The sequence below is a fragment of the Uranotaenia lowii genome, chromosome 2, assembly GCF_029784155.1.
Source record: "Uranotaenia lowii strain MFRU-FL chromosome 2, ASM2978415v1, whole genome shotgun sequence".
Taxonomy (NCBI): Eukaryota; Metazoa; Arthropoda; class Insecta; order Diptera; family Culicidae; genus Uranotaenia; species Uranotaenia lowii.
The window spans coordinates 390899988-390917846 of NC_073692.1; the positions used below are offsets into that span (position 1 = coordinate 390899988).

General features: G+C 38.1%; 1 protein-coding gene across 1 annotated transcript; it reads right to left on the reverse strand.

The window, feature by feature from the left end:
- Positions 1–4533: 4533 nt before the first annotated feature.
- LOC129743271 (chymotrypsin-like protease CTRL-1) lies at positions 4534–15186 on the reverse strand. Its single transcript, XM_055735255.1, has 4 exons — positions 15039–15186; positions 14720–14931; positions 14508–14648; positions 4534–4611 (listed from the first exon to the last, which is right to left on the reverse strand). Exons 1-4 carry the CDS (start codon positions 15184–15186, stop codon positions 4534–4536), a joined length of 579 nt encoding a protein of 192 aa, XP_055591230.1.
- Positions 15187–17859: the final 2673 nt, after the last annotated feature.

Sequence of the window (17859 nt, forward strand, 5' to 3'; positions counted from 1 at the left end):
GGATCATATGATGGAAAGCGGCCATCTTATGTCCTAATGAATGATTAGAGGTGCTCGGGATAACCCTCATAGTATTGGTTGGTTTCCTGTAAATCTCAAAATTGAAAAGATTATCTTCTCTCTTTATGAGAACGTCCAGGAAAGGGATTTTCTTATCCTCTTCCACTTCACAAGTGAACTTGATATTCTTATGTAAACCATTTATGGCTGTCAGGAGTTCCTCAAGAAAATCTTTGTTTACTACACAGAAAATATCGTCGACGTATCTCCACCATTTTTCGGGTAGTAAATCCTGTTTTTCAAGAGTTTCCTCCAAGTGAGCCATAAACAGTTCACAAAGAAACGGAGACAACGGGTTTCCCATTGGAGCCCCTTTTGTCTGTCTATAGAACAGATCCCTAAACTTGAAATATGTCTGTCCCATACACAAGTCAACAAGTTTCTTGTAGTTTCGCACTTTGAGTCTCCAAGCGCTGCCACTATGTTGTTGAAGCAACCAATCCTCTAACAGATTAGAAGCTTCTTTAACTGGGACGCTTGGAAATAGTGCTGAAACATCAAAAGAAACCATGATATCATCCTCCTCTATGTTGCCTGAGGCTTGAAGTCTCTTGACAAATTCCAAAGTGTTGGTTACCGATCTAGTTCTAAAAGGTTTTGGCATCCTTTTGAACTCTTCTAGTAACCATTTTGCCACTTTTTCTGTGGGTGCGTTTACACCTGAAATTATCTCCCTCATTTCATTCCCCGGTTTGTGAATCTTAGGTAAACCTTTGATTCTGGGGACGATAGGGGCTGATACTTTCAATGCGATCGGCGCAAACCCCAGAATGGGCCCACACTCTTTTAGTGTTTTTTCTACTTCCTTCACCATTTCTGGCAAAGGATCCTCTCTGCGAATTCGATAGGGGCCCTCATCGATCTTACTTTGAATTAACTGATTGTAATCAGTTTTATCCAAAATAACTACTGAGTTACCCTTATCCGCTTTTACAAAAAACACCGGTTTCTTTTTGAGCTCTTTCACCACATCAAGCTCATCCTTATTCGAGTGTCCTTTGATACCTTTCCTCAAGACTTCTGCTACTTCAGCCCTCGCACAGTCCTTTTGGGTTGAGGACAACTTGCTAGACCTAATAGCTGTCTCGACGTCCAGGACTACCTGGTCCATTCGCGGTTTCCTATGTACCGCATAGTTCAGCCCTTTGGGCCTTTGGGCTGAACTATGCGGTACATAGGAAACCGCGAATGGACCAGGTAGTCCTGGACGTCGAGACAGCTATTAGGTCTAGCAAGTTGTCCTCAACCCAAAAGGACTGTGCGAGGGCTGAAGTAGCAGAAGTCTTGAGGAAAGGTATCAAAGGACACTCGAATAAGGATGAGCTTGATGTGGTGAAAGAGCTCAAAAAGAAACCGGTGTTTTTTGTAAAAGCGGATAAGGGTAACTCAGTAGTTATTTTGGATAAAACTGATTACAATCAGTTAATTCAAAGTAAGATCGATGAGGGCCCCTATCGAATTCGCAGAGAGGATCCTTTTCCAGAAATGGTGAAGGAAGTAGAAAAAACACTAAAAGAGTGTGGGCCCATTCTGGGGTTTGCGCCGATCGCATTGAAAGTATCAGCCCCTATCGTCCCCAGAATCAAAGGTTTACCTAAGATTCACAAACCGGGGAATGAAATGAGGGAGATAATTTCAGGTGTAAACGCACCCACAGAAAAAGTGGCAAAATGGTTACTAGAAGAGTTCAAAAGGATGCCAAAACCTTTTAGAACTAGATCGGTAACCAACACTTTGGAATTTGTCAAGAGACTTCAAGCCTCAGGCAACATAGAGGAGGATGATATCATGGTTTCTTTTGATGTTTCAGCACTATTTCCAAGCGTCCCAGTTAAAGAAGCTTCTAATCTGTTAGAGGATTGGTTGCTTCAACAACATAGTGGCAGCGCTTGGAGACTCAAAGTGCGAAACTACAAGAAACTTGTTGACTTGTGTATGGGACAGACATATTTCAAGTTTAGGGATCTGTTCTATAGACAGACAAAAGGGGCTCCAATGGGAAACCCGTTGTCTCCGTTTCTTTGTGAACTGTTTATGGCTCACTTGGAGGAAACTCTTGAAAAACAGGATTTACTACCCGAAAAATGGTGGAGATACGTCGACGATATTTTCTGTGTAGTAAACAAAGATTTTCTTGAGGAACTCCTGACAGCCATAAATGGTTTACATAAGAATATCAAGTTCACTTGTGAAGTGGAAGAGGATAAGAAAATCCCTTTCCTGGACGTTCTCATAAAGAGAGAAGATAATCTTTTCAATTTTGAGATTTACAGGAAACCAACCAATACTATGAGGGTTATCCCGAGCACCTCTAATCATTCATTAGGACATAAGATGGCCGCTTTCCATCATATGATCCACAGAATGAATTCGATTCCTCTCTCAAAAGAAGGGGAAGAAAAGGAACTTCAATATATCTTCCAAACGGCTAATAAGAATGGATACCAATCCAGTTCTATTCAAGCCATCATCAACAAAAAACAAAAAATTCTTCAGAGAAAATCCTTCACTACTTTAACTCCAATTCAAAACGAGTTTCAACGGAGATCGATGGAATTTAATAGCTTCAATGCTCTTGAATTACGATCCAAGTTAACAAAATTTGATATTGAATTGGTTTTTAGTAGTTCCAATAATCAATTGAAATCCATTTTAGGATCAACAAAAGATCCGGTGGAACTTTTGCATAGATCCGGTGTGTACAAGATCAGTTGTTCTGACTGTGATAAGGTATACATTGGACAAACAAAAAGGAAGTTAATAGAGAGATTCGAAGAACATTTGGCAATTGCCAAATCAGATTCGAAGAAAAAAGTTCTCCCTTCACAGAATCCTAGATCTTCAGTAGCATTACACATCTGTGAAACAGGCCATTTGATCGATCAAGAAAATATTTCTTTACTTCGATCGTTGAACAGTAATTCGCTGAAGTTAGATGTAGCGGAAAGTATTGAAATTTTCAATCAAAATTCAGCTAAACTGTTGAACGGAGACAACGGACCAGGTCATAGTTGGCTGTTCAAGTTCTTAGGTAGGAAGAAATATAATTTACCTGACAACGCCCAAAATAGGGCGGGTAACAATAATAATCTACCTGACAACACCCAGAAAAGGGTAGGTAGGCCCAAGAAACTGACAACGGCACATTTGCCGAGCATTCGAAGGTTCTTTTTACCTACAAATAATTCAGAGCTACCTAGCTTGGACAATTTAAGGGAGGGATATGATACACTTTCTTCAGTCGATAACCCACTGAGGATGCTAGCAAGTAGCTAGTGAAATACTAGTATTTGGGTCTTTCAAATACTGTAGCTGAATTCAAAGGAATCTTCGACTACTTTGAAACTACACACAGATAATTTTTTGATGTACATAAATTTATGTCAAATTGGATGCACAAAATTGAGGCATCATTTTTGGATTAAAATTACACCAGAGAAAAATAGAAACGATGGAACCAATAAACTCTCTGACGTTAATTGATTAACATATTTGACATAATATTATACCAGCAAGCCGATGTCCGCGAGTTCGAGCCCAAGAGTAAACATCGAACACAGTTGTACCGGATAAGTTTTTCAATAACGGTCCGCAAACTGTAACGTTGATAAAGTCGCGAGTGCCATAATGATGGTAAAACGACTATAATCGAAACAAAAAAAAATATAAATACAAATAAAAATAAAAAAAATATATACCGGCAATGATGTAAATTTTGTCTTATTAGATGCACAAAAGGAGATCATCATTTTTGACATAAATTCAGGTTGTTACAGGAATAACTTTTTTATAGACAAAAATTTTGGTATAGTTTCACAGTTTGGAAAAATTATGGAAATTAAACGTTATTTCATTTCCAAATTATCCGATTTCAATAATTTGAAAGTAACGATTCATAATAAGTTATCTGGCAAACTATAAAATTTTACTTAAATGTTTGTCCATGAAAAGTTATTTCTCTAACAATTTATGCCTCCAGATACATAATGTGTGAGGTAACGTAAATGAATCAAAATTGATAATTTGTAAGAAGTACATCCACTAGTAGATATTTTAATCATTTTTCGAGAATACCAATTGCTCGAAAAAAAACAATATCATTATAATTTTTCGTTAATCAAAATAAATTTTATTATTTGTAATAAAAGATACAATAATACAAACAATTTTTCAAATATAATCTAATTTAAATGTTTTATACAAATGCTCCTAATTCGAAAATGGGTTTGAAATTGAATCGACCCTTATAGAGCAATTGTGAGGTAGTCTTGTATTCATAAGAAGAATTCTTGATTTGCAGACAAATTTCGCCAGAACAGCAAATCATTTTGACAAGCTATAGAAGGCTTTTCTTTTTTTAATCTTATTATTTATTGTACTGTTCCTTAAAAAGACCTGATGTTGGGTTGAAAGGTTTCATTTTTTTCTGATCCAGCTATTTTAGTTAGTCGGAGGGAAGGATGGGTAATAAATTCACATTGGAGCCTCGCTATTACTTTTGGAAGATCGGTTAGGACTTTCTTTATCCGGTCCAGCAATTGATCCATTTAGCTGGAAAATTAGCAATCCACTTGTCAAACTTGTTTATTTTTGAAGGTTGATTTCAATTCAGTGAAAATCGAATCCTCAAGTTCGGCAAAATATTACTTAGTAAATGTTTGCCTCGATTTCCAGCAAAAAAATGCTGGAATAGCTCAGCAATCTATTTTTTTTTTTGCTGAAACCAGCTGACATTTTTTGTTTCCTGACTTTTCCAGCACTTGTTCTTTTTCGCTGGAAGTTTTTCAGAAATTGATCCGTTTTGCTGAAAAATCATCAATCCACCTGTCAAATTTGGGACTTGTTTATTTTTGAGGGTGAAATTCAATTAACTGAAAATCGAATCCTAAAGTTCTATAAAGCATTAGGTGATTATATAGCTCAGATGCTTCAGACCTTAATTTTCAATGAAGCTAACGACATTTTCTTATTTTACAGACTATGCAGCTACATGTGGACCACGGCAGCATATACTTATAGGAGTTAATGTTTCTAACAGCTAAAAGAACTTACATGTAAAAAAGTGTGTATCGCTTTTCCACAAGGCGAATTTGTCGATACTAGTACCGGAAAATCGCGTTTATCGTGCGCCCTTCTCAAAAATCGATCCTGTTCTCCCATGGTTTGAGGTTAGGGCTGAGGCCTTCTGCTAAGGTGGTGTACGTGTAGAACTGTCAATATATCCTTATAGTCTATTTTTATTTTTCCTACCAGTAAACATGCCTTTAATAGTATTAGTGTGTTTCCAACCTTCAGCTGATTTCGGGTATATTCGGTTTTATGACGCGCATTTAATACACACCGGCGCGAATTCGTAACCCAGTTTAGCCGTCGACCCTGATCTAGAGGATAGAGTTTAAGTCTTCTTAACCAGAGGTCATGAGATCGATTCTCGGCCACGGCATACACAGTACTCTTTCTGTGGGCTTGTGGTATTAGCATTAGTAAGACGCTAGCCATTATATTCTTGAATGATGTGCGCTTTAGTGTTCAGTAGAATTTAGATCTCTTCCATGAAACATGAAGTTTCACTGAAATCCTATATATGTGTTTTCGTTTTTAAACCCAGTTTAGTTCTGTGGCTTTTAATAAGGTTTTTTGAAATAAGCTTTTTAAGCTGCTAATTGATTAAAGTAAGAAAAAATTGTTGACATTTGTAAAAAAAAACACATTTCGTCAACACATTTCTTTGTTTTTATTTTTCACTAAATTCTTCATGGATTACATGACATTTTGGCAATTTAGGGCATAATAGAATATGTTGCCTCTATCCTAAAAATCACAACTCAACTAACCTCGTGAGAAAAAAGTCAAACGCGGCTATGTTGCAAGCATTAACCGCAGTAACGCGCGTGAAAACTCTTGACATCAAAGGCGAAATTCAAAGGTGGATTCTAGGTAAGTTAACCATTCAACACTGACTATACCGACGAAATACTTAGAACTCTACAGACTGTTTACTCCTTCCGAGTAGTCTGTCTATCATAGACTGAAGCGCATTCTGGTATTGATTTCACGCGATAATTTTCAAGCGTAGTCAGTGCGTTTAACTTACTTGCATAGGGCCGTGGTAAAACACCTCCACTGTTGACGATCCGGAGCCAGCGTCTTCACCTGGTCCCAGTCGAAATTCTCGTGGACATTTCGGATTTCAGCGGCTAGGCTTCGCCGCCACGAGTTTCTGGGTCTGCCTCTTCTTCGATGTCCTTCTGGATTCCAATCTAGCGCCTCTCTGCAAATCTCGTTTTAATCCTTTTGCAGCGTGTGCCCATTGCCCAATCAATCTCCAATTACGTTCCCGTATCTCGATTTCTAGCGCCCTTTGATAACACCGGCGATGTAGTTCCTCATTCGAGATCCAGCAGCCAGGCCACTAAGCGCAGATGATATTCCGCAGGCAGCTGTTTACAAATACTTTCAGTTTTCGCGTCGTCACCGCATATGTGCACCAAGTTTCGCACCCGTACAGCTCCAGTATGATTCGTAGCGTTGTGATGTGGTCCACACATGATCGTCCGGATCGGAATCCAGCTTGTTGCCGTCGGAGTGTAGCGTCGTTTTTCTCCTGGATCCTGCTCAGTATTACTTTGCAGAGTACTCTGAGGGTTGTACAGATCAACGTTATGCCTCGCCAGTTACCGCACTTTGTCAGGTCTCCTTTCTTCGGGACCTTTACGAGGCTACCCTAGTCGGCCGGAAATGTTGCAGTATCCCAGATGTCAGCGAAATAACGGTGCAACATTTGTGCTGACTGGGCAGGGTTGGCTTTCAGTAGGAATGCAATCGATTCCAGGTGCTTTGTTGGATTTCGTGTCTTTGATTGCCGCTTCTATTTCAGCCAGCGAGAGCGCTTCCGAGTTGACGCCATTTATGCGCCTTACTATTGGCGCTTCGACCTGCGGGTTCTGTTGGCCATCGCTATTCGTGACTCGGAAGAGTTGTTTAAAATGCTCAGTCCAATGTTTGAGCTGATCTGTTCGATCTGTCAGCAGCTGACCTGCTCGGTCTTTCAGCGGCATTCTTGCATTAGTCCTTGCACCACTAAGGCGGCGAGAAATCTATATATATAAAAAGCAATTATCTGTATGTTTGTTTGTTTGTTTGTTTGTTTGTTTGTCCTCTATAGACTCAGCCGTCTTAAGAGCTAGAGATCTGAAATTTGGCATGGATGCTCATTAGGACCAGGAATGATGAAAAATGTTTTTAGATTTTTGGACGACCCCTTCTGAAGGGGGTCGTCCATACAAGACAAATATTGTTTTCACGTTATTGACGTTATTTTCCGTCGAATTGTGATGAAAATTTGCACATGAGTGTTTTGAGAGACGAGCAATCGATTACAGTTATCAAATTTAGGGTCAGGGGTCGGCCAAAGGGGTCGTCCATATCAACTGATTAATGTTTTTGCGATATTGGCTTTATTTTACATTGGATTGTGATGAAAATTTGCACATGAGTGTTTTGAGAGACGAGCAATCGATTACAGTTGTCAAATTTAGGGATAGGGGTCGGCAAAAGGGGTCGTCCATATTCACTGATTAATGTTTTTGCGATATTGGCGTTATTATACATCGGATTGTGATGAAAATTGGCACATGAGTGTTTTGAGAGACGAACAATCGATTAGAGTTATCAAATTTAGGGTCAGGCGTCGGCCAAAGGGGTCGTCCATATTCTCTGATTAATGTTTTTGCGATATTGGCGTTATTATACATCGGATTGTGATGAAAATTTGCACATGAGTGTTTTGAGAGACGAGCAATCGATTACAGTTACCAAATTTAGGGTTTGAGGTCGGCAAAAGGGGTCGTCCATATTCACTGATTAATGTTTTTGCGATATTGGCTTTATTTTACATTGGATTGTGATGAAAATTTGCACATGAGTGTTTTGAGAGACGAGCAATCGATTACAGTTATCAAATTTAGGGTTTGAGGTCGGCAAAAGGGGTCGTCCATATTCACTGATTAATGGTTTTGCGATATTGGCTTTATTTTACATTGGATTGTGATGAAAATTTGCACATGAGTGTTTTGAGAGACGAGCAATCGATTACAGTTATCAAATTTAGGGTTTGAGGTCGGCCAAAGGGGTCGTCCATATTCACTGATTAATGTTTTTGCGATATTGGCGTTATTATACATCGGATTGTGATGAAAATTTGCACATGAGTGTTTTGAGAGACGAGCAATCGATTACAGTTATCAAATTTAGGGTTTGAGGTCGGCAAAAGGGGTCGTCCATATCCACTGATTAATGTTTTTGCGATATTGGCTTTATTTTACATTGGATTGTGATGAAAATTTGCACATGAGTGTTTTGAGAGACGAGCAATCGATTACAGTTATCAAATTTCGGGTCAGGCGTCGGCCAAAGGGGTCGTCCATATTCACTGATTAATGTTTTGCGATATTGGTGTTATTATACACTGGATTGTGATGAAAATTGGACATGAGTGTTTTGAAAGACGAGCAACCGATTTCAAGTTTCGAATTGCAGATCAGAAGTCGGCTGAAGGAGTCGTCCATACCCAACTTTAATGTTTTTGCGATTTTAACGTTATTCTACATTGGATTGAGATTAAAATTTCCGCATAGGGGTTTTGAGGGACGCTCTTTTGCTTTCAGGTTTCAAATCTTGACTCAGGGGTCGGCAAAAGGGGTTATTATCTGTTCAATGTTTTTACTATATTCTCTTGATTGAGCATAGAATTGTAATGAAAATTGGCATGTGGGAGTTTAACAGAAAAGATAATCGATTTCAGGTGTCAAGTTTTGAATCGTGGTCAAAAAAAAGGCCGTCCATGTTAGTTGCTCACTGTTTTCGCGATATTGTCGTGATCATGCATCGGATTGAGATGAAAATGTTCAGAAGAGGGTTATAAACTATGAGCAATTGACTCCAGGTAGCATGTTCCGTGTCAAGGGTCGGCGAAAGGGGCGTCTATATTCACTGATCACTGTTTTCAAGTTCCTGACGTAATTTTACATATAATTTGAAAAGAAAAAATGGCACAAGGGAGTTTTGAGGAACGTAAAATTGGTTTCAATTATCGAATTTCGGGCCATGGGACAGAAAAAGAGGGTTTCATTAAAAGTTCAGTGTTTTGTGCAATAATTTTGTTGGAGGCAGTTAATTGATACCAATTTAAGTGTGAAGGTCAAGCAAAAGAGTCGTGCACACAAACAAATAGTACATGTTTCTGCCATAATGTCTAGATTTTGCAACCGATCGAGAAGAAAACACTCTCACATGAATTTTAATAAACAGCCAATCAACAGTTATATTTGAATTTCAAGTAATAGTAATAGTAGCGACTTTAAACACTGTTGAATTTTTTCCCCAAAATTGTCGAAAGAATGTTTTGAATTCATTTTCTAAACTCATTTTGACGTACCAATGATTTAAAGCGAAACGAAGTTCGTACGGGATCAGCTAGTATCATATAATAATCAGATATCTCCAATGGCGGTGGCTCTTTCTCCCTCTTCGGCTAGGGAGTTTGTCCTGGCTCTCTTGTCTCGTCTACAAGCTCGTTTAACCCTTTCCTTCCCATGGTAGCACAGGTGATCCACAACTTCGCATAGCTCGCATTTGATCTGGGCGCTTTGGATCAACACCATTTTCTCATCGAATGTGCAAGTATGAATGAAGAATCATTGCACAAAATTTGAAGAAAATTGATTCACTTGTTTTTGCTCGGCAGATCAAAAGCTGCGCAAAAGTTGGATTTTTTTTAAATTTAAATCAAGTCGTCATTTAATGTTCAATAACTTCACAAGTTTTCATAATTATTCTCAAATAAAAATACTGACGTGCAGAAAATTGCTTGTGTAAGTAAAATCAAATGATGGTTTGCTTAGATTTCCACTAAAACATATACATTTTCGAATAAGTAAAGTGGATCACTGGTGATACACTGGGAACAAAAGGTACTTTTCATCTTGCTAAGTTTTTTATCAATACTCATGAAAATCTTTCCGTCAAAAGTTTTTTCTCTTCAGGATAGCTATTTCATCTACTGAAATGATCATATGTCTCAAAATATTTGCAAAAGCTCGTGATTTTTTTCGAATAACGGCATGTTTTGTTTCTCTGGTAAAAAGTGTCATGGCGGCCATTGTTCAAAGCAAAACTGAAAATTTCAAAAATTTCAATAGTTTGACTTTTGAGAGCTGGATATACCCAAGAAATATTTCACAAAATAGGATCGTTTTAGTTTGTGATCGAAAAGGTGATGAAATTCCTTGTATTTTGGCCGCTATTTCTTATTCTTCATTTGCACCCTCTGTGTTGTTATCTTCCCAATGGAGCATATATGATCCACCTCAAAACTCAAATTTATCAACTGGATCATAAAAGTAGACTAAAATAATGCATCTTTTGTTCTAGAACTTTAGTTGTTAATCAATATTTCTATTTTTAAAACATGAAAAACCTCGTGGGAAGGAAAGGGTTAACTGCCTTTTCCAGCTCCGCATATCGTAAGCGGGCGGCTGCTTTGGCTGACCCGGTACATGTCTGCTCAATTGCGACTTTCGCCTTTCTCCGATCATCGACCATCCTCCAAGTTTCATCCGACATCCATTCACTTCTTCTTCCACAAACTTCATCGAGCGTACAACGGCTCGTCGTGATAAAGGCATTCTTGATTCCACATCACTGTTCTTCGAATGTTCCGTCTGTCGACAATTCCGAGGTTCGTGATTCTAGCTGTTCAACGTATGTCCTTTTCACCTCTGGATTCTCTGGAACGACAACCGACTTCCTCCTCGCGCCTTTGGACACGCGCAAATCTTTGTCTTATCTCGTCAAGGACGAGGTGATGGTCAGATGCAATGTCTGCGCTTCGTTTGTTGCGGACATCAAGAAGGCTCCTTCTCCATTTTCGGCTGATGCAGATGTGGTCAATTTGTTTTCAGTTCGGCCATCTCGGGATACCCAAGTGACCTTATGTGCTGGTCGATGGGGGAAGAGCGATCCACCGATCACCATGTTGTTGTTGCCATAAAATTCTACAAACAGCTCTCCGTTTTCGCTCATCTGTCCTAGAGCATTGCACCCCATGATGCGCTCAAGGTCTTGATTGTAGGAGCCAATCTTTGCGTTGAAGTCGCCCAAATGGATTTGAATGTAACCCTTCGGAATTTTCTCTACAACGCTGTTCAGTTGCCTGCTCTTTCTTCTGCAAATCGGCAACGTCAGTTGGCGCATAACACTGTACCATTGTAAGGTTTCTAACCCGTGTTCTGAATCTGGCTACGATTATTCTTTCGTTTTTCGGTTCCAATCTAATGAGGGCCTTGTAGGCCTGCGGGCTTAACAGGAAACCAACTCCTCGTTCCCAAGTAGCATGTTCTCCTCGTTTGCCAGAGTAAAGCAGAATTTGCTCGGACTGTGTCTTGTGTTCTTGTGTCTTGTGTTTTTTTTTGTTTGAATTATAGTCGTTTTAACATCTTTATGTCATTCGCGACTTATATCAACCATGCAGTTGACGGACAGTCATTGAAAAACTTATCCGGTACCACTGTGAGCGACGTTTACTCTTGGGCTCGAACTCACGGACATCGCCTTAGGAAGCAACTGGCTTTCCAACTGAGCGTTATTACAAGCCCTATTTAGAAAATTAGATTTTGAAGAATAGAAATAAAACAATTTTATAGGAGATTAAGACAATTTTATTTGCCAAATTTCCTTTCAAGAAATTTCAAACACCTGTGCTTTGGCGGATCCAATCCCGATGGTAAGAAACTCGAGCGTACACATCCGGTACACCCTGGGCACAAGCAATTCCCCAAGAAACGACACCTTCCTGAATTCCTCCTACGGTCAATGGACCTCCCGTATCACCCATGCATGATCCCACACCGTCCCAAGTAACAATTTAAGTTTTATTCCAACCTTAACAGTCCGCTTAAGACTATTTCCTAAAGCTACTTTATAAGCCAAAGCGCATTCTACGCTATTAGCACAACTACTTTAAAGCTAACTTATGGCCAAAAGGGACCATTTTGTTAACCTTTTTAAAGCTAATTCTATACGCTATAATAAAACATCCAACAGAATAGTTTTATTCGACCTTATAGACATAGCCTTAAGAAACCTTTCAGAGCTCTTTTAAGACTATCCACAGCTCCTTTAAAACTACGTCAAGGAATCTGATAGGAATTTTACTGTGGGAGCTGTGGAATCTGATAGGAATTTTACTGTGGCAGCTGTGGAATCTGATAGAAATTTTACTGTGGGAGCTTTCCGTTCCGTTTTTTTTTGTCGTGTTATCACTTACTCTCTCAAGCATTTGGTGATTGGTAAAGATTCCATTTGAAATATTTTAAAAATATTCTCATGTTCATTTTCAATCTTAGCATGAAACTTCCTGCAATCTCAGATTTCTGGTGAAATATATACGAAATAGCATCAAAACATAAGTGCGCCTTAAAGAAAATCAAGATTGACTACATTTTGAGCATTTTTTTTAACTGAAAAAAATAATTTAGGGAAAATATAAATTTGCTCAAATGATGCAATTTTTCTTTTGCATTGAAATTTATGACCTATACAACAAATAGTACCCCCAACATTGTCAAATTTGTTAAAAATGTCTAGTTTATAGTATTAAAGTATAATTTCCATCAAGATGGCGTCAGTAATTTCGATTCAATTTCACAATCAATATGGCCATCAGTAAATTAATATTGAAAATCTTAAGGCAGTTGTAAAACAGTGTTAAAATGGTTTTATGCCGGTTAGAAAAATGTTGTAATAAAACAATTTCAATTAACAGTTTTAAAATGGTTTTAAGAGACCTTGAATCACAGCTTCGTTTGACGTTTCTCTAAATGCAATACACGCTCATGATGGATTCATCAATTTTTGAGGAAGAGGAGTTTTTTGCAAAAAATGAGATCATTTGCTTGGCAAAAGGCATTCATGCAACTTTTTGTTTTGTTTCCTTTTGGCTATGATTAGAGGGTGGTCAATTATCTTTAAATACCAAGTAGGTATTGTTATCAAATAATCTCAGACTGTTATGGAATAGATAATTTACTGTCATCAAAAGCCTGGCCTCAAAGCTAAATAATAACCCGCATAAATGAGGATTATAACCAAACGATTTCTGAAATCGTCAAACGACAATTTATGAAACGTTTAGCAAACGATTATAGAAATTGTAAAATACATTGCCTGAATCGTGAATTCCGAAAAGATTGAATATAAAATCTGTAGTTAGGTTATGTAACTGTTTAAAAACTGTTAAAACAGTTGTATGGGGAAACTTTTCTGCAAACACTATGCTAACGGTTTAGGAAACGCTGTTAATTATAATATGCAACATATCAAACTATAATGGTTATCGTTGCAATTGGAAGCGATAAAACGATTCTATAAAACGTGCCTCGGTCGGATATTTTGCTTACGATAACCAGAACTGCGTTACGCTTTAAATAAATCGTAATTTTCAATGATCGAACAATGCTTGTGGTCTTCATTCTGAATATATCATTTGAAACTTTGTTGAGGCTGATGAAAGCTTAGAATGAACATTTTCGCTAGTGATGAAGCTCAATTTCTCCGTCTTTGCTGAGGAGAAGCCGGTGGCTGCAGTCTTCTAGAAAATTTTAAAGGGTGTTTTATCCGGAAAGAATTTTGTTAACTCTGGATTGGATGACGTAAATATAGATTAACTTCGCATTGATAGACAGAGATGGATAAATAGAACAAATACTTTATTCGGTGTACTTGTAAATTAATTGTCTTATACATTTATTCTTATCGAATTACAAAAAACGTTTATTCACAGTGTGCTTTCATTCAATCCATAAGAATTGAGCGATTAATGATGTGGACTGATTTGCGGTTGTTTTGAAATTTGAATGCGGATGCAACAAAGTTGTTTTTGAATTTGACTGTTTTAATTTATATCATTTTGATAGCCCGTTTTTCTCAATTTTGAGTGATAATTCTTTCAAAACAGAATATGCTACCTCAAAAAGAGGTAAAAAAGTTTAAGCGTGTATACGTTCTTCTCGATTGTCAAATTATCTGTCACTTAGTTTTATCATGCCTACATTGACTGTTCCAATAAAACAGTTTTTCAACTTGGCTTGAAGGCTAGTTTTAAAAGTGCATTGAGCGCATTTTTAAAACTGGTACCTAAGCTCTAATAAAAACAGGACAGTATGTGTTTTATTGATGCTTAAGCAATACTTTTACAACGTTTTTACAGCACTCTTAAGATAGTGTTCTATTCAAGTTTTAGCAAAACTTTCAGGGCTCTTTTAAAACACACGATAAATGAAGCATTTCCTATGTTACAATAGAACCGTTTTAAAAATTTGATGCCATGGAAAAGTCTTCATAAAACAATATTGAAACTCAAAAAAGCCAATTGGCTTAATCTGTGTTACTTGGGCGTCTATCCCTCCGGCACAAAGGTTGTTGTCCCGGATCATCGCAGCGTTGATGTTCAAGTGTCTGGCTCGGCACTCGTCGTTATCCACTATTGGTTTGCTGACAAACTGTAATTCATCAGCCGGAAAACCAGGATGCTGCAAATGAGGGATAGCTCAATGAATACTTCATTTGATATTACATTTACTAAAAATGACGATTGAATTACCGATGTTTGGCCCCAGCCGGAAATAATGGCAGTTCCTTGAGTGATATGCTGATTCGACAGCTGGACGGCGGCAACATTGGGGCCGAATGTCAGTGGTGTAGTCAAAAGAATCAGAGAGATATCATTATCCAGAAACAGTGGATTGTACTCAGGATGATTGAGTATTTCAATCACTTCGTGATTAGCACCATCAGTTCTACCCAATACTCCCACTGCAACAACAGTATTGGCTGGAGTACGACCAAAGGTACAAAGAGCAGCGCAGAGAATCCAAGAGGTACTGATGATTGATCCTCCACATGCTCATTAGCTGGGTCACGGATCGAAGCTTGGTACGGAAATTGTCCTAAAACGGCATTGGAACCTCCGACGACTCGACCAGCCTTTTCCGAATATTGTTCCGGAACAATTCCCGCGAAACAAATTCCGACCAATGTTAATCCAACAGCCAATGCCAAACGAAACATCTTGACAACTGATTAATTTATCGCTCTGTCACGAAATGTTTTATACAGGTGGACGAAAAGAATAACCGGTCAATAACGGAAGCAATCAGTGTTGCACGGATGTATAGCGTGAATGTTAAACGGTAATCAATGATAAGCTAAGGTCCAAGTTCAAAAGATAATCGCTCAAGACGCGTGTCCAATTTTTTTCTCGACCAATCTAGGTTGGAGAAATTACAGGGTGCGAAACAAAAAGGTGGTTATCGCTAGATACTTTTATGACTTTTATTTAATTGTTTTGATTTAGAACCTTAAAGATTGTTTCCCTTTCTGAATTTATCTTTGCTGAGAACTTTCAAGCAAACAAGTTTGTTTTGTTTCGTTACGACTTCAGCGTCTTTAAGCAAATGTTATTTTGAATTGCGTGTTAGAAATAATTTGTCGGCAAAACCTTATACTAAAATTTTGTCGGCAAAAAGAGGAACAATCTGGTACACGAAATAAAAAATCCAAAGCACGCAGTATTACTGCAAAATTTCAAACCCATTATGTTGCCTCAAATCGCAGATTAAAAATTCACAGTTCGTAATTTATCACTTTGTATCGCAGAACGTTAATTTATATTCCAAATAGAGCCCAATTTAGGAGAGCGGGTTTTAAGAAAGGATTACCTACTTATTCCTGCTCAACTTCATCATACGTCAAGTGAAGAAACAAACGAGAATAATGCAGCTGAAAACACAATTTATACCCGTAGTCGGAGCCATTTTTACCCCACCCTCAAGGCAAACATTTGCTCTGCAGCCGCGTCAAAGAGTTTGGTCTCACCCAACCGATGTTATCCGTCGCAAATTCGTCGTTAACAAACAACTTGCAAAATGTTTGGTTTGTTTTTGCCAAGCCAAAAGTAAATTTGAAATAAATTAAAAATAATTCAATTCGCCCGAAACACGCCTTGTCAGCCATCACTGGCAGACTCGTTCTTATTCTACATAGGCAACTGTTCTTCTTTCCTCTGCCACTTCGGACTCATCCTGGGAGCTTCCGGAACAATCCGTGGAAGGAGTTCCTAGGAGAGTGGAGAATTTCCATTTTCTTGCCTCCAGCAGCAGCTATGTAGCTTGTTCCGTAGAATGTCGCCAACGACGACTGATGGACTGATGGACGGATGATAGGACATTTCTGATTCGGAACAAAATTAACTTCAAACTGGATCTGAGTAAATTAGGTCCCGTAGTGGAAAACTGGGCGGACGCAGAAAAAGTTCGGTTTGCTCTAGTTCAATATTTGACAACCATGATTGACCCCTTCAAAGGAATGAAATATTCCAATAAAAATAGTTTGACTTCTAGCGGAGGATAAAGTCGGCTATTGAATTAATAAGTTAAGAAATATTTGTGACGTTTCAAAAGTGGTTGTGATGGAAATATGTTTGTACTAAATTGATTATGCATTTATTTGAAAAAAAAAAAGAAAACAATCTTTTAATCAACTTTCACTGTAATAAGATATTTTGAGAAGCAAGATAGTTTCTTTTATAATGTAATGCGCCCATTTTTTTAAATTCAAATTTATTCAGATGATCAGGAAGCTGATAAATGTTGACAGAATTTAAAATGTGTCGGGAAAAGCTACAAATATAAAAAAACATCCATAATTAAAGCAGAGCCATTGGTTCGAAATTTTTTCCCAAGTCTCCAAGAAATACTAAAATATCTGATTAGAAAATGTTGACGATGACCAGAGAAGATGAAGAGGATAGGATGAAAAATAATGAACTCGAATCGAATAGTTTTTTTGCTTGTGTATGAAAAAAGTTTTGGCATACAGAAACGACTCTAATGAAATTGAATTAAATATTTAATTAAATCAAGTATTGAATCAAATTATAAATTCATGGGTGCAGCAGATTTCTTCTATTGGTAAATATTTGGAACTTTGATCTGGAATAAAGATTTCGAAATCGTTTTGGAAATTGAAAACAGACTCAAAATTCAAACTTTAAATGCAGGCTCAGAATTGAAAAAAAAAATAAAAAGAATTAAATGAAGGATATTTGAAAAAAAAAAAGAATATGGCATTAAAGGGTGATACGGTCTAAATTTGGTCAAGAGAAAACGCGTGTAAATCGGTGAAAACGTTTATTTAAAAAATTAAGTTAAATTTATTTTTCAAGTTCAGGAAAAATATTCAGTTAAGCTTCCGCTTTTTCAAATCCGAATTGCCGGGCCTTACGCTTAACCCCTGCCATCAGATTTTGAACAGCCACCTTGTTCACCTTCTTCGCCACAGAAAGCCAGTTTGCCTTGAACTGCTGCTCGTCCTTAGCAGTTTTTTGGTCTTCTTTAGGTTCCGCTTGACAATAGCCCAGTATTTCTCAATTGGGCGGAACTCTGGCGTGTTGGGAGTGTTTTTGTCCTTGGGAACCACCTGCACGTTGTTGGCGGCGTACCACTCCATGGCCTTTTGACCGTAATGGCAAGATGCCAGATCCGGCCAAAACAGTACGGAACAACCGTGTTTCTTCAGGAAAGGCAGCAGACGTTTATTCAAACACTCTTTCACGTAAATTTCTTGGTTGACAGTCCCGGAAGCTATGAAAATGCAGCTTTTCAAGCCACAGGTACAGATGGCTTGCCAAACCAGATATTACTTCGCAAACTTTGACAGTTTCATTTGCTTGAAAATATCTGC

Bases quoted from the DNA above. Each gene is read 5' to 3' on its own strand.
- LOC129743271 (XM_055735255.1), bottom strand. From the start codon at position 15,186: ATGTTTCGTTTGGCATTGGCTGTTGGATTAACATTGGTCGGAATTTGT. The intron at 14,649-14,719 runs GTAATTCAATCG...CCTCATTTGCAG, and splicing joins CCGGCTGGGGCCAAACATCG to CATCCTGGTTTTCCGGCTGA. The intron at 4,612-14,507 runs GTAACACAGATT...CTAATTTTCCAG, and splicing joins CCGGAGGGATAGACGCCCAA to CTAAATGGATCAATTGCTGG.